The 17,359-nt window shown below is 40.5% G+C and overlaps 1 protein-coding gene across 2 annotated transcripts in view; it reads left to right on the top strand.

Moving 5' to 3' along the window:
- SAMSN1 (SAM domain, SH3 domain and nuclear localization signals 1) overlaps nt 1-17,359 on the top strand; it is an 80,993-nt gene that overhangs the window by 50,787 nt on the left and 12,847 nt on the right. For both annotated transcript variants that reach the window (XM_065676726.1, XM_065676724.1), the window contains 4 exons: nt 11,625-11,696; nt 12,248-12,403; nt 14,818-14,938; nt 16,392-16,543. In XM_065676726.1, the coding sequence (XP_065532798.1) occupies nt 11,625-11,696; nt 12,248-12,403; nt 14,818-14,938; nt 16,392-16,543 (501 nt within the window). The remainder of the gene's footprint in view (nt 1-11,624; nt 11,697-12,247; nt 12,404-14,817; nt 14,939-16,391; nt 16,544-17,359) is intronic.

Genomic DNA, 17,359 nt, shown 5'->3' with positions numbered 1-17,359 from the left:
ACCACATAATTTATAACTGTGCTCTCTGATAAATACTGTAGCACAATTACAAAGGTGACATAAATCAGAATTAGTTGCCTTCTCATTCTTTAATTAGTTTCATAGATCAGTTGACTTACTTCAATATTGTGTCTAGGAAACCCAAAATACCCCAAGCCCAACATTGCCCATGATACCTGTCATTGCTGGAAAAAAAAGCAATATCTATGTATGGGCAGAAAAGGCAGAGGATGTGGCCTACATTTTTCTGTAAGTTTCAACACTCTTCTAGTAATTTGTGTCATAGCATAAATACAGACAGATGTTGTTATAAAGCCATCATTGGCAACCTTATATAAGCAATTTGTGGGTGGCTACAAACACTTCAGCCAGAAGAATCATCCCCTTGATGTGTGGGCAGAAACCCCTGGCAATACCCACTCCAGAAAAGGGGAAAAGAAATGTCTTCTGGGCCTCTGTAATCACAATAGCCTTTAACCTTTATCTTCTGAAAGCTTGCAACAGAGACAGCAGAGTTACTTCAGTTGTTAGAAACAGTTATACTCCCTGCCACAAACTGGCCATGCCAGTGTTTTTGCTAGACATTTTGCTGCATGGCACCAGGCTGCACATTATATATGCTCTCAGTATTTAGCAAGTCATATGTCCTTTAAGCCATCCTTATGAAAAAGTTTGTTTTGTGCATCAGGTGAAGGTGTGTTGTACATGTGTTGATATTCCGCAGGACGATGAATTGAAAAAGCCTATGTTTTTTCCAACTGAAATCTACCCTATGTACTTTATATCTTATTCCACCAACAGTGCATGCAAGAGCATGTTCTTACTTTTTTTTCTTCCCAAAATTGAGGCTAAAATTCCATGCTAGAAAAAATCTGGGGATTTTTAACTGCTTCAGGGAAGCTGCTTATTTGACTATACATATTACATGCTGTACTGCCACTTTTTTTCCCATACCTCTTTGGTTTGTTCCATGGACACACAGAAACTGGGTAGCAAATTCCTCTGTACACAGTCTTAAGCTGCTTAATTGCCAGCCATAACATCTACTGGCATCTTTCTGGTAAGCTGAATGTCAACAGCAAAGGGTCTGTCACCTCTAACCATCACGCAGCACTAAGGCTGATAAACTCTCTGGAAGGACCTAGTGATCCACCTACTGTTTTGCACCAATATGGCTTCTGGATGGAGTTTTAGTTCCTTTCCTACTCTTTTATGTCTTCATCTCATTTATCATCTTCACAAGAAAAGCCAAGTAACCTCACACTCCTGTACTTGATTTCCACTGGATGCTGAATGGTTACTTCCTTGAGAACTATAGGAAGTTCCTCTGCTTTGTTATGCTGACCTTATTCAGAAAGGGTGGTAGGTTTGCTGTTCTTCAAGGTGTGTTGAAAAGCAAGTTTGACACAAGGTTACTGGAATACTTGAGTACCTGGCGTTAGGTTTTTCTGCAGTGTTTCTCGTGGCTTTTTCAGGAAGAAAAGAATCACTGGAGAAGTGCTATTCAGCTGGAAAACACAGAAAACCTATGGTGCAGTTTCATGCCTTCCCTCTACCATTATGTTTCAGATAGAGATGGAGCTTTGTCACTGACAGCCTGCAGCTCTGAGATAAAGAAAATCAGCTTCACTTAGCAACAGCACAGCCAAAAGCAGATGTGTGAAGATGAGATGACAAAGTGGCCAAGACAGCTGAATGAGCTCATGCAGCTTGACTCTCTGCTGCCTTCACCTGTGCAAAGCAGATGCTGAGCTTTACCACTCATGAGTTGCTTTCACTTGCCTGTTTTTCTCTTATAGTTCTGCCCATCAGTCTCCTTTTTTAAGATCAGATGTTAAGTCCAAAAACCACTTCACAGAGCTGGAAAGGGGACGTGGTTCACTGATGGATGAGCAGCTCAGAGCCTGTGTAGAGGGTGTATGAAATGACTGATGATGGTAGAGCAGGCATTCGGCTCTAGTCACAAGTACAAAGCTCTTCTGATATTGTCTATTGGGGTGTTACTATGATTTTATTCCTGTCTCTATAACAGAGCTTATATTTGCTTGATTGTCTCTTGGTAATTGTGGTAAAATGTTTGAAAACTATGTGTTTGAAATGTTAGTTACTATCTGAAGGAATGGGAAGTGGCAACGTGTTCCTACACATTCAAGAAAGTTTAAAACCTTGAAGATGGCACAATCCCCTTTGTAGTGATAGGCCAGATTTGAGTACGATTTGGAGTATGGACTTGAATTTGGGGTTCAAAGAACACCTCAAAGCCCTCACTGCTGTCTGTGCTTCTGTGCCTCAACTACACATGATTTTCATGGAGGTTAGGGGAGCAGGAGAAGGGTGAAAACCTCAGTCTCAATTTTGCCATGCGTCAGAATGAAAACACAGCTCAAGGATCTAGTACATTTGTTTTGCATGAGATGAAACTGTAGTTTTCCACTGAGCTGTGATCACAATAAACCCATTCCACAGAGATAATCAAACAGAAAGAGGGGAATTGATATGTCCATGCCAGACTAATACCATTTGCTGTGCCCAGTACTCCCAGTGAGCTGTTGATTATATTAATTCATTTCTGGTATAAAAGTGACCACAACAGAATTAGGATGTTATTTTGCCTTCAGACAAGTAGATATGTTTTTCCTAGGATTACAATTATAGAACTCCTGCTACAAAGAAAAAGCAGAATCTAACACATCATCATTTCTGCGCTAGGAAGCACACAGTGCTAAATCACAAGGAAACCCTGAGCTGGGAACATTCTTTCAGCTTCCATACTGGTCCGAAACAAAAAGCTTATTGAATTTATTTTATAAGCCCAGATTTCCAAGGAGCATATTTTAGATTTCCAGGCACATGTTGTGCAAGCATGTCCAGTTTTTTAAGCCTGCGAGGCTGCAATGACATGCCAGTGTGCTTTCTTCAACTGGACAATAAAGATAATTTTGGCCCATGGATGGCAGTAAGACAACACTGCAACTCAGCCTTCTGACAAGAGATGGTGCATGAGGGGGAAAAAATGGTGACTGCTCATCATTTTAAAGGACTCAAAAGTTAAACCACTGTAATGAGTATAGGTTTTTTGGGGTTTTTTTCCAATATAAAAATAATGTTAAAAAATTGACATATATATTTGATGAAACATGAAAATTCACAGTGACTGATGACAGATACTGCACTGAATTTTGCTTCTCTGCTGCAGTGCATCTCCATTAAGGCAATTCCAGCTAATCTCACTATGGATTCATTAATCAAGTGTAGTCAGGATGTCTGAAGGGAGATAATGAGGGGGGAAAAATTGGCCTATTGTTTGGATCTTATTCTTCAGCTAGTTAGTTTGTTTACCATGCTCTGTAATATTTGTATCCCAATAAATAAGTTCCAGTCACAATTAGTTATCGTAACAGATGACTAGCACATCTTTATTTACTTACAAGTTCAAAATTATTCCATAAATAGATCAATTATCTTTGTGCTCTCTTTACACTGCAAGCCTATACAGATTTTCAGCCTGCAGGAGCAGTTAGCAGTGAGATGGAAACAAGATGGATCAACAGCATTTTAAAATGTTCTTCCTTTTAGCTAAAGGTTCAAGCATCCATGGAGACAAAGTCTCTAATCCTACATCTTTTTCTCTAAGCACTAACAACCTAAATGCATACTGCAGTCTCAGCAGTCTTTTAGTGCCTTCCAAAATTTCTCCTCTAAAAAGCCTAAGAAAAGATTTGTTCATTATTTTACTCATGTTTTACTCATTTAGGATTACACACTGTATATCTGCCCCACATAAAGATGTCACTATATTACTTTAAAAAAAAAGTTGAGGTTCCAAGAGCCTGGTGGGTTGGAGACTGCTGAAGATGGGAATGTTTATAAGCTGTGTGATATTAACTGCAGCACTCAACCTCAGGTGACATAAAGCATGCAAAAAAGAACTTTCTGTCAGTTTTATTATTTCTAAAAAGGTTCCCCTTGAAAGAGAAGAGTGACCTTGCTCTGCTGAGCTGACATATGCCACTGAATTAATGGCTAAGCTTTGCTGTAGGGAAGCTTGCAGAAACATTACAACTCCAGTGGCTGAGTTTGCTGTGAACATTAATCAGGGGAACCAACATGATGTATCAAACACTCATTTAAAAGTAATAAAAACTCACTCTCTTTCTCTCCCCCTCCCCCAAATTTCTTAGAATTAGCTTATTGTTGGTCATTACCTGTTGTCAAGGATAAGACTGCAGGACGGCAGTAAAACTTGTACAAGGGTTTACTAAAGTTTGCTTATTCTTCAGAAAAACCAAACGAGCCTTTGAGACGGTCAGATTTAACCATGACTTCAAGGTTATTTTTCAATCATGTTTGCCCCTGGAAGGTCATTTGAAGGAACACCTTCCACTGGAAATGTACCTCTCCCTTGCAAGGAATGCAGAAGCTGCCTTTCATTCTCGGTGACTCCTTGGGAGCAGGACCAGCTCCCATGTCACACATGAAAGAAGCATAAGATAGGCAAGGATGCTTTTGCTGCCACTGAAATAACCACTGTAAATGATCTTGTATGGCTGTGGTACAATGGTTGAGTCTCAGAGGCTGTAAGCAAAACCACTGTCACACTAGAGAGGACTATTTTCTGCCTACCCCCTGCTGCAATAAGCAGGCAAGTGTGCTGCAGTCGGCAGCTGCGGCCACTTCTCAGGCTTGCCGAAAGGAACAGGAAAGCCCCCAGGCATGCTGTGTGTCCCGGTGCTATTCTGTGCTCAGTCTATGTATAGCACGATGAGGCAGTACACTCCTTATCACCAGTTCTGCTCTTGCATGGAAGCATTCATGGTAATCACATTCCCACCTCTGCTGGGGGAGCACACTAGCTGCCCCACTCTGTGTGTGCTAGGCAGACACGGGTTCCCTTTAAAAACTGAGCCCGTTGGGGGCTACTTGATTCTCAGCTCAACTTTGGACATGTGTATATTTTTGTTTTCACTTAAAGACTGCAAGCCCACGTGTGAGTAATTTCTCAAGAAATCCTGCTGAACCCTGCAACCCAGATAATACACAGCATTAATAAAATTGTGCTGTATAAGGAATCAGGGAAATTACTTAAACTGAAACAAGGTGATTCTTTTTTAAAATATGAGAATTCATCTGTGAATGCATCGTTTGGAGAGGAGAAAGTTTCAGGAGAGGAAAGATGTTGGTATTTAAGAGATTAAAGATCAAAGCCTTCAATGCTTACATAGTGTTTAACCAGTCTTTACTCAGTCAGCACTCCCCTTTGCTGCAGTTATGGCTCTGTAGAGGGTGGGTTTCCAGGCTTGTTCCTCGATGTTTCTGCCCCTGTGTAAGTGAGGGGTAAAAAAAATACCAGGGAGGTAGAAGTGCACATCATGCCAAATCCTTAACTGTCTTGTTCATAGCTCCTCTGAGTTTGTCACACATCCTTAACCTTCTTTTAAAGTCATTTTCTGCTCATGGTTTTGTGTGCCACTGAAAGTCACTTTTAATTAGATGTCATATAAATAATAAAGTCTTAATTACATAATTATTGCAGATACCTGCATGCACACTCCCAGAATTGGACAGACTGCCGGAGGAACACTTGGAGTGACTTTTCTCACTGGGAACTGAAAGTGCTCTTCAGCAACTGGGCAGGAACAATGGTGCTCAAAATTCAGGGTCAATGTGCATTTAAAGAAAAAGGAATCAGCTTCCTCCCCCCTTGCACATTTTGCACCACTCCATTTTAAAAAGCTTTCTTACTGTTAACATCTATGCTTCTGAAATTGCTTCTTTATTTAGTTCCTCACAAACTTGTTTAATCAACACAGCACATTTTTTGCCAGATGAAATTGCCTTTTTGCTCAGACTTCCTATGTGGCTTGCCCCTTCCTGAGGAAGACTTATAGACCTTGCAAACCACCTCACCCTCATTTAACTTCATGAACGGTAGCTTCCCGCTTCTCGTCAGCTGCGTCAGTGTGCACCCTGTGCGAGGTGCCCTTTGAAAGCAGTCAAGAACTGAGTTTCTAGTGGAAACTCTGACGTGCAAGCTGGGTTATCGGGAACTATGTGCTTCGTGTCAGCATTGCTTCAGGCTTGAGAGACCAAGCCTGGTACCAGGTAGAGGTACTGATACAACAGCTGCTTAGTGTTTACTTTGGAGAGTGAAGTTTGTTGACTCGGAGGAGTGTTAAGCATGAGTAACTCGTTATTTTGCACAGCTTTTCTTTTCCAGTCATTTTCCATCATTAAAATTAGGGTGCTTGCTCTGAGGCTTCATGGTGGCAGTTATGTTCAAAGACCACTTTGCTCCCCTCTCCCCCCACCTCCATGTAGTTACTGAATAGCAGACCACGATAACAACCAGTCTTTTATGGAGTCATTTTTAAGCCAGTTAAAAATGCCATTTCAGTAGATTGCCCTATTTGAGTTAGCAAGAACAAGCTGTATTTTTTTTTATTGCTTTTGACTGGCGAAGTGCAAGGTTTTTAGGCCATGTTTCGTGTGGGCTGTAAAATTATATTAATGTCTTGGTTAGTGGTCAGAAGTTCTATATGCATAACTAATGTGTAAATAGGAAAAAAATCCCTGAGGTACAGAGGTCAGGATGTCTTCTGGTTTTGGGGCTTTTTTATTAATCTTCGGAGAGTTACTGAATCTAGTATGCAAGTTCTCATTCTTTATACAGAAGTGAGGGAGGCTTTGTTGCTTATGTTTTTTCATAGATCATCCCAAAACTAAAAATTGCTATCCTGCCTTCTGGGAAAGTAGGAGACAGTTTCTTTGATTACTCATGCAAGATAAGCTACCAGACTCACAACATTTATCCCTACTTTGGTAGCTCTTTACTTCATTCTCAGAGTAGTCTCCTCTGTCCGAAGGGAGTAGAAGCATCAAAGAATAGAAGAAATGAATCAGATCTTGAGCTCCACTTATCTCCATTGATCAAAGCAGCAAGCACAGACTGTCCTCTTGGGAGCTGCTGTGGTTTATTCCAAGGAGAGAGGGAAAAATAAATGTCTGTGGCAGACAAGGAAATTGGGCAACATGCTGAGCTCCCTTTTTCTACTCCCAGTGACCACATTTGCCTCTATAAAGCTTACATGGTCTGGGTAGTCAAAGGATGAATGGAAGCTAAAAATGAGAATGCATAGAGGAATCTGAAGAGATTAACTTGTGCAAGAGGGTCAGTACAAAGCCATTGCATCATGCTGGACTTAAAAGCTGTTTTGAATAGGACTTGAAGCAAAACATAATGGGCCAGAATTTCTCACAGCAGGGAACCAAATCTCTGAGCAGGAAAATATGAGATTAATATCACCCATAATGATTATTTAGCAAGCTAACTGCTGTCAGCTTTGGCTCAGACATTGTCTTTAGACATGGAGAAGCTCTAATTTATCGTAGGAACTAACTGACTTCTTCTATGATATGCCCTACAAAGAAGGAAGTTTTATAACAGAAAGACAAGGATTGCAAAACCTCTTCTTGTGGTTTTTCTACTTGTATGCCACACCATTTTCTGGGGAAAATGGTAGCCTATTTACAGACATACCAGATCACCAACTACAGACTGCCCAAATTAAAATCAACAGCAATTACATAGCTCTTACCACTTGAAAATGATAATTTAAAGTTCATGGATTTGGGGGAATTGAAGATACAGAAAAAGCTGGAAGAAGGATATAAACAATGCTGGAAAAATATGTATGGTATTTTCTGTATGCTAGTTTGGTATACTGCAGGGGAAGAGATCAAAGTTAATGCATTGATGCGTAGTAATTATCTGATTAGTCCTTGTGTGAGAAAATAGAAGTGTTTCTCCCCTGCCCATGTTTCCATTATATTTTACTGAGCAAATTTGTATTTGCTTAACATATCCTTTGGTAGCTCTTGCATGAATCCAGCCAGAAAAATCACTTAACTTTATAGGACATTGAATCCCGGTATCAAAAGTCAATAGCTTATTTTCTCTTAGTAGCTTTGCATTTACCTTAAAAGCTTCCCTTCACCTGGAAATAAGGCCTGTCCATATCTTCACGAAGTAGGAGTTCCCTGACACTAATGCAGTGACTGACACTACAGAAAGTAATAGTCCTGTTCGCTGTGCAGCCCAAAGCTCCTAAATCTGCTTTTTGTTATCAGTATAATGGGGTTGAATACATTTTTAAAAGGTGGTAGCTATTGATTACTTAATGGAAAAAGTTAGTATAGAGAATTGCTGAAGCAGCCCTATTTAGTGCTCTCTAGTGCAACAAGACCATTATCTAGAATAGTGGAAATCATCCTGTAACCCTCATTAATATTTAATAGGGATGAAGCAACAGTGAAGTACACTACAAAATAGCCCAAGGCTTCAGCACATGTAGGATATAAGGTTGTTTCAAGGGTCGAAAAAGAAAAACTGATTTCCCTGTGCTCAAGCTGTTTATAGGTAAGACCAACAATAAACAATGTTTTTCCTCTTGTTCCTTTTAAAGTATTTGCAGCACATTTGCAGTTTAATATGCAGCTATTCCTAATAGACATCTTGAAGTGATTGAATGCAACAGAAAGGTCAGTGTATGTTTAGAGATCACTGTGTGAGACTGTTTTATACTTTCCTAATATTGCTGCGAACCCCAGCCTTGCTGCTTCTGTCCCTCCCGCTCCATGCTGCAGGGCACATTTGGCAGAGTTGACAAGCCAGTGAAAGGTGTTAATCCTGTCTAATAGAACCATAATCCTTGGGGCTGTGTTTTTATATCATACTATTGAGCTAACCCCTTGTCACAGGATATTGTTCATCTACTTAATAGCAAAGTTCTTCATGGGAATTTTAGATAAAATAAAGTTCACAATCCAAGTTGTCCTTTTCAGTTTCATAAGGTAAAAACAAACAAACAAACCACAATGTTTAGCCAACAGAGATTTTCTGGGAGATTACAATCAATTAAGAGAAGAGCTGTGTGAATTTTTTTTCTCTTCTTCCTCCCCTCCCCTCCCCCTCAGTGGATAGTAAATGTCATTTTACTTGTCCAAAAATGTTCACAAATCTGGGCCAGATTCTTTGTCTAGAAATATTTTTCAGGTTGGATATGCCTAAAAATGCAGTTTAAAAACAGGAATAATAAAAATTATTTTTCTCTTCAACTTCAGTGCTTAGAACATGGACCCAAAATTCCATCATTCCTATTGCACGTAGCTGTTCTCAGGCATCTCCCACTACTTTGTCCAGACTAAGATTTTTTTTTCTTTTCTGGGAGGAGGACCTGGCTAATAAATAAGTGTGAGAAAACAGGGAAATGAAACAGCAAGGAGCTTTTCTTTTCAGTTGTTCAAGAGGCTGGTAATTTTCTTCTTCTCAAATGGAGATTTGAAGAAAAATTATTTTCACGTGGTTTCCCATAGCTTTTCTTTGTTGTATTTTTTTTTTATCTCTGCAAACTGTTTTTAGTTTAAAAGTGACTGTGTGTAAGAGATAAAGGCACTAATATGGGTAGAAACCCTATGGTTTATGAACAGGGACAGAATAACACAGGGTCCTTCCTGGGTGGAAATACACAGGAGAGGCATGTGTGCGCTTTGCATAGCTGACATCATTTTGACGAACTCCTTCCTTAAGATCATGGTTGTGAAGCCTGAATGCCACCTTGCCACACTGTGCAGCATCAGGAGCTTAACACTTACTGATGAGCCCCACAGAGAACTGCTGCCAGGAAGGAAGAGCTTAAGGAGACCAAGCAGCATCAGCAGCTTGGTAGCTGTGGGCAAAACAGGCACAGGGCTGCACCAGCACTCAGAAACTTGCCAGCAGCTGAAATCATTACTTAGGTCTTGGCTCAAGCAGGTCATTGGTTTTCCAGCTGCTCAGAGGATGGCACTCCAGTAGCATCACTGACCCTGCCACCTGGGTAGGGAACAGGAGGATGGGTGCAGCAAGGGCCGTGTTCCCTGCACTGCTTGGTATTTGAGCAGTTCTGCTTGCCTTACCATCACCGAGAGTTTTCTCTTTAGCTTCTCTGGAGGCAGGCTCATGCCAGCATTGTGTTTGCAATGCAAAGGCAAGCAATGGGACTGGCTGTTAAACCAGTCCTTTTCTCTTCCGCTTTTATTGCCTAAAAGGATGATGTACCTCAGCTGCATCTGAGGCTACCTCATGGAAATTCTTGCTAGTGGAGAAGATTGGAAAGCTCTACTGGTAGAGCAGAGCCAGGAGCTTTCAGGGCCATTTGAGGCTTGTGGCATTCCCAGATGCAGAGTGAAAGAAGGTAACTGGAGATGTCAGGGGAAGGGGGTACAATGGGTATTTTAGGAACCTGGGGGAGGGGAGATGAAAAGATGGCTCATACGGCTGTGGAAAGCAATAGAGCAAGGAACTGATCTGGCTGAAATCATGTGAGTAAGGCAAATAGATGAATAAATAGAGGAAAACCTGTGGTCAAATAGTCTGAAATCGCTTATTAACTCATTCAGGATATATTTATTTTGTGCTTTTCTATTTAGTTCAGTGGGGTTGTTTCCTCCAGAGGGGATTTTGAATACTCAGAAATCTACTGTGATGATATTGATATAACAGTAAACTCTGCTCAAGTATTCTGAAACTGCATTAATAGAATTTCACTTAGTAGGGAAGAGTGAAAAATTTTTAAGAAATAAAGGAGTTGCTCTGGATTTAGCTTTGAGTATTGGTGAAGATACAGAAACAAGCTCCTAAAGACACTGTAGAGTGGATAAATGTTCAAATTCTGGCTGTTATTAGGACCACACTTACAGGGACTTATGACTTGCCATCATTGCCAATGTTATGCAGTTTTCCACCCTGGCCAGAGCAGTGTCAGACAGCTCTGCCTGGACATGTCTGGCAGGTATTTCTATGTGATCTTTCTCACAAAAATCTGCTGTGCCACTTCCCTCCTTCCCGTATCACTTATCTATGTGCAGAAAGGGAAAAAATGAGTTAAAAGCAATCCCTTCACAGTCTCTTAACGCACAGCCCAGGTGGAGCAGCCTTTCTTATGTTAAGCAAAGCTGTGGCACAGGGAAAAATTGTATCTATTTATGTTTAAAAATCAGGTTTTTGAATTGGAGGACTGGGAAGGAAAACATGAGGCCTGCCTGATTATTCTGTTACTTACTTGCTCCACAGTGTATGCACTTTGGATAAATGTATTCATAATCCTTGGCAGTCCCTGCTGATTTCTGTTGGTAAAGAACCATAAGCACCCTCCCCAGCTGCGAAAGTAAACTGTCTAAATTGCCGCAGTTTAAACCACCATTACGAACTTTATAGCTTCTATAATATTTATGGAAACACCTTTTTTTTCTTTTCTAAGCTTATAAATAGCTGTCTTACCTAGAAATAACTCATAGATATCTATGTGTAAGTAATGCGAAACTGATGTAGAACTCATAATGTACCAATTAGTTTTAGAAGCAGTATTGTTTCTCTTATTATTTTCATTGTTTCTGGCTATACGGTCATTTCTTTTTGCCCCTGTAGTCACCTCCTAGTCTGTTCCTAGCTGGATGTACCCACCCATGGTCCACTGACCTGGGAGGAATTTTTAACACAAACAGGGGACTTGACAGTTGTATTTAAGTCTTGATAACAAATCAAAACACCATCCGTGAGTCAAGGTTTGTCTTCTTTCTTTTCACAGCGCACAAGCAGCTTTGGCAGCTTTGACCGTTTCAGGCATCACTCGATATCCAAGACAGATGATTCAGCTGAGGTCTGTATAAAACAAAGGTTTACTTTCTTCAGTTTTCTTTTGCATGACAGCTACGCAAAACCATGGGGAAACTATTGTGTGAATTTAATGCTGGTGAGAACTTTGCTTGTGCACCTGGATCTGGCTGGGTGATTGAGTCCTTGCCGACATGATCAAGAGAATCACACCTAAACTTTGGTACTTTGATATGAAGATTAGAAACAATTTTTTTAAGGGACAAATGTGCACTTAGGTTGGTGATGCCCAAGGTAACTGGCATGTGTATGCAACCCACAGATGTGCCATTTCTGTTTTCAAGACCCCGGCAAAAATCCTTTCAATTGTTATTTGGATTAAGGACAATAACCAATGGGAAACAACATTTTCTATCATAAAATGTATTTTCTTTCTGTCATTCACACATACAGTGGTGTGTTGCAAACCTGTTTAGGCACACTGATTCCCCAGGAAAATGGCTATGACTAACTTTTGTAAATATTTCCCTGTAATTCCTATTCTAATAGACTGAATTTCATTTTCATGATGAGTTGTTGCTTTTCATTTCAAATCAGATATCTGAGCTGGAGACTATAAGTGACGTTGGAGAAGGAGTACAAGCTAAAGCAGCAAATAATGGAGGAAGTCTGGGTAAGAAGATGAGAGCCATTTCCCTTACCATGAAGAAAAAGATGGGTAAAAAGTACACCAAGGCACTCTCTGAGGAGATGGTAAATACAGCTTAAGAATCTTGTGTTTGATGCTAATAGGTATGAAGTAAAAATGTTATGTGCATTTTTTCTTATTCACATTTCAATTGTCATTAGTTATGACAATTCATAAGGACATAGTAACACATCCTGAATTAAAGCAGCTTTTGGTATGTACACTTTCTTTCATGTGAATGTTAATGTAAACACACGTGCTGATAAAGCTGGGGCTGTTCATCCTGGAGAAGAGAAGCTGTGAAGACCTCATAGCAGCCTTGCAGTATCTGAAGGGGGCCTATAGGGATGCTGGGGAGGGACTCTTCACTAGGGACTGGAGTGATAGGACAAGAGGTAATGGGTTTAAAGCCTCAACAGCGGAAGCTCAGGTTAGACATAAGGAAGAAATTCTTTCCTGTTAGGGTGGTGAGGCACAGGAACAGGTTGCCCACAGAAGCTGTGAATGTTCCATCCCTGGCGGTGTTCAAGGCCAGGTTGGACAGAGCCTTGGGCAACGTGGTCTAGTGTGAGGCATCCCTGCCCATGGCAGGGGGGTTGGAACTAGATAATCTTAAGGTCCTTTCCAACCCAAGCTATTCTATGATTCTATATAAAATTACAACTTCACCCAGTAAGGGACCAAGATAGAGTTAGGAAGACATAAACATAGGAGGTTTACATCATTTAATTCTGCTTTTTCATCAAGGAGCACTTCTACGAGCATCACCAAAAAAATCTCCTGGTATGGACACAAGGGAATAATGGATGAACCCCACAGTTAATCTGATCCTCGACCTGTACAAAATGCTTCATTAGAAGAATTTATGTTTCAATACAAGAATTACTTCCAAAGTCCATTTTGTAGAGGTCAGCTAGCATCCTAGAGCATGACAACTCCTATGCCTTATCGGCTTTTGCCTTATCTAATCTTAGTGAACTTATCTTTATTAAACATAAAAAAATATTTCACATGCTGCAAACCCTGTTTTCTCAATACGTTGTGTCAGTGAGTTCCAAATGTTAGAAAAACAGAAGGAAAAAGGACTTGTCATACTTAATCATCCTAAAGAATCTAGCTAGTCCGCATCCTATCTCGCACACATGTCAATATCAAATAAACTGGGAAAGTAAACAGAAACTTCACAAGTAGAAAATAGTGTTCCACAGGATATATTTGAGCAGGTTTTGGAGGTCAAAGACAAGGACTCCTATTCCATTACTTTCCATCTTTTGCTAAAATTTCAGAGGTTGCAATCTATTTATTTTTTTTTTCATTATTATAAGAAAAATCAGAATTCCAGCATTTACTTTCTGCACATTTAAAACATCGATTCACATGATAGAAGGTCAATAAATTGTCTGGTTGGACACACATGTAACATGATCTTTATTCCTGCAGGAGATGATGACAATCAATACTGGCCCACTGATTAGTCTATGGCTTACACTGCTGACCGGTGTAACAAACACTGCCCTGGTTGAAAACCAATAGTCTTTCATTTCAGTGCTATGCCTTAGATGCGCCTGTACGGGTCTCTATTTCATACATGCACTGCCGTCTTTGCTTGATTTCATCAGCCAACTGATGAGTAATTTCCCAAAATATTAACGTAACATCTGAAGTACTGCAGAATGTTTCAATTGTGTGAGGATATCGCACATACTGACAGTGTGATGAAATCTGAGAAGTTCTTCCTTTGAAATCTCATTATTATTTCATTTCATTGTTACATTATCCCTTAAGTTACCTGCAACTGAAAATATGGATCTTATTGTTTTGAATACGCTGTGATTCCTGAGGTGTGATTTAATGTTATAAACTCAAGGGGCCATTCTCTTACGCTATTAGATTTTGTGAGAGAAACATGCATCTGTTAATTCTGATATGCACTAGATTTTGAAGCCAGTGTGTAGGCTGGGCAACGTGGTGAGCACACACCAATGGCTTACTCTCCAAGCTGTCTCTGAAACACACTGGCTGGGGTGCCAGCCTACTGCCAAACACCTCTGATTTTCAGAAGTTCAACACACAACATCAGCTAGCACTTCACCATGTGCTTTCAGACTTAAACTTTGTATTTCCTTCTCTGAGACAATCAGAAAAAACACCTTATCTGGTTACCCGCGAATTTCCCATTCACAGACAGCCTTTGTCTCTGCTGTGGTATATTGGAGTCTTCTGAGACAGAGTCAGTTTAGCTGTGTGAGAGTGGAATGAAGAGAGAGGGGAAAAGGGGAGGCAGGTGATTTCTCCAAGGTCATAAAGAGCTAGAGGTGGTGCTGGGCATCCTTAGTACCACGGATGCATCAACTTCTAAAATGCTTTTACTCATAGAGTGTAATGATGAGTTAATCTCCAATGATGATTTAAAAGAAAAAGCCAAATATTTATCTAAAATATATCTCTTGATGGTGAACATACGATTTTTGTGTTAAAGAATGAAGAAGGAAAAGATGACAGTGATCCTGGTGGTGGAACACACACTGAAAAGGTCTCCCTAAAAGCCACTGACTCTATGGAAAGTCTCTATAGTCTGAACAGTGGCCAGAGCTCATCTAGTAAGTACAAGATATCCATACTTCTTATTCAGCCACTGGATCAATACTGTTATTGTTTAAGTCTGAGTTATCAGAGCTGGTGATTGAGAATGTAATGGTAGAGAGTTCTTCAGTCTGGCAGAAAAAAGCATGATTTGATTAAATGGGTGGCAGGCAGGGTAGATTGCCAATCTCCAGAAATAAGCTGAGTATTTTTAAGAATGGAAATATTAACTGAAGTAAAAAAAATAAAATAATAATAAATAAAATATAAAAATAAAAAAATAACATGGATTACAGGGTATGTTGCTGGTATATAATGCCATAAATTTGGGGAGGGGGGTTATCACTGCTATGGTGCTGGCTCCCAGTCACCAGGAGCAGCCACACAAACATCCTCTCTGGGAGCAGTGGCTGTGAGTTCATCCTTTGCCCTGCAGATGTGAAGCAGACAGAGTGAGAGGTCTCCCTGAGATGGTGGGTGATGGGGGCCTGACCTGCAGCTTCAGGTTATGATGCGCAGACGCAGTCTGCTTCCCCACAAACCCACTGAAAACCCTCCCCCAACAGGGTCATCTCAGTCAGAGGGCAGATGGATCTTTGATGAGAAATGAAGTTTGCCTCCACTTCTCTATCCATGGCTCTGCTGTGGACATTTGCTGGGCAGCAGGCCCCAGCTGTCCGTGCTGACATTGCTGGGCCATCACTGCAGGCATCATATCAGCCCTAAGTGGGGCCTCAAGCTGCAGTCCAGACTGTTTGCACTTAGTAGTTAATCTGGCCCTGAGATGGAGCTGTGCACTTAAGCAATCACCTCAAACAAAACCATTTTTATGATCATTTTCTGTGATGTGATTTGTGAAAATTGTATATAGAAGTTTACTTCCAACACTCTGCTGCTCTTATCTAAAAACTTATTTGGATGGGATATTGCAGAGCTTGCTCAAATTTGCTTGAATTACTCTGCTGATATTTTATTGCTCAACTTGGATAAAATGACAGGCAGAAATGTTGATAAGATTAAAATTTCCCTCCGCAATGCAGGTTCCTGTGATGTTTCAGCTAGCTCTGTAATGAAATAAAATAAGTTCTACAGTACTTGTTTTCATTTCTCTGAATAAACAGGACAAGTTCAGCAGAATTAATTCCCTAAATTGCACTTTTAGAGTACATTTTATTAATCTGCAGAAGCGATATTTCAAAAAGTCTGTAAGTAAAATGTGTAGTCTATTAGTATCATCACCAGAAAAAGACTATTGTAGGGAATATATTAATAAAATATCTCCTACCTGTTTTCTTCGGTCTCTTGTAGTATGATTTTATTGAATGTATTTTTCCTGGCATGTGTCAAACCCACACAGGCTACACTCTTTCTCTAATTCTGTGCTTTTGAACTCTCTCCTCTCAGCCGCTGTGCTGAATTACATGTCTGGGCATGTGCTGCAGGAGATAACTAAAATTCCTTCTCTTCAAGGTGGGGTGACCAGCTGCTCAGATGGAACGAGCAATAGGGACAGCTTCCGGTTTGATGACGAAGTCCCTTATAGCGGGCCCTTCTGCGGTCGAGCCAAAGTTCACACCGACTTCACACCAAGCCCTTATGACACCGACTCTCTGAAAATCAAGGTAAGACAACCACCAGGATTTCTTCTTTCCCAGTAAGAATGGCAGGGGGGCATTCCTTACATGTGAAGAGTATGTTTGCTAATACATTTTTAACTCTAAAGCACATGTAACATTCTAAAAGCAAGACCAGTCTGGTTTTGTCATGGTTCTATAAGGACTTAGTTCAGACAGTGTTGTGAAGCTGGCTGCTGATAAAGGCTTTTTAAGGTATAGACTCCAGGTGAGTACCTCAGAGTGATATCTAGTGGATACCACAGCTTTTCTCAAATACATGTTGCTTCCCATATACTACTCTGGAGTAAGAAAACTTGTCTCCTGGGATGTGAACTTGCCTTCCCAGCTCTTTCAATCACAGCCAGGATATATGAAAAGCTCAGTGGCATCCATTGTCTTAAATGGGAACACTTTGCCTTTCCAATAAGCCTTTCTTTAAGCATACCTTAGCACTACAAATTTTCCCTGGCTATGACAATGCTGCAGGGATGGGCAGGCTGTGTAAGTGAGAAAGGAGCTCCACATGTCGGCCCAGTTGAAGATCAGTCAAGCTGCCCAGCCATTTTCTTCTCCTTCCATGCACTGATAGATTCAGTATCATCGTACATCATACTACTCGTGAGTGTAATTAGACTTCCTTTCATTCTTTGTACACACATTCAGATCCAGATTATATTCACACTTCAGCATCTTATCTTCTCCTTCACAGCCTCTTCTTTTTGTCAAAATCTTTATCTGTATCTCACTGCAGTCTTCCTCTCCTCCTCTATACCCTATGTTACAGCCATTGCTCTGCTAGTACTTGCAGTCTTCACTTCTTGC

This window comes from Lathamus discolor, chromosome 4 (genome assembly GCF_037157495.1).
Source record: "Lathamus discolor isolate bLatDis1 chromosome 4, bLatDis1.hap1, whole genome shotgun sequence".
Taxonomy (NCBI): Eukaryota; Metazoa; Chordata; class Aves; order Psittaciformes; family Psittacidae; genus Lathamus; species Lathamus discolor.
Note: the sequence above shows the minus strand (reverse complement) of the source record. Positions and strands in the feature narration are given on the sequence as shown.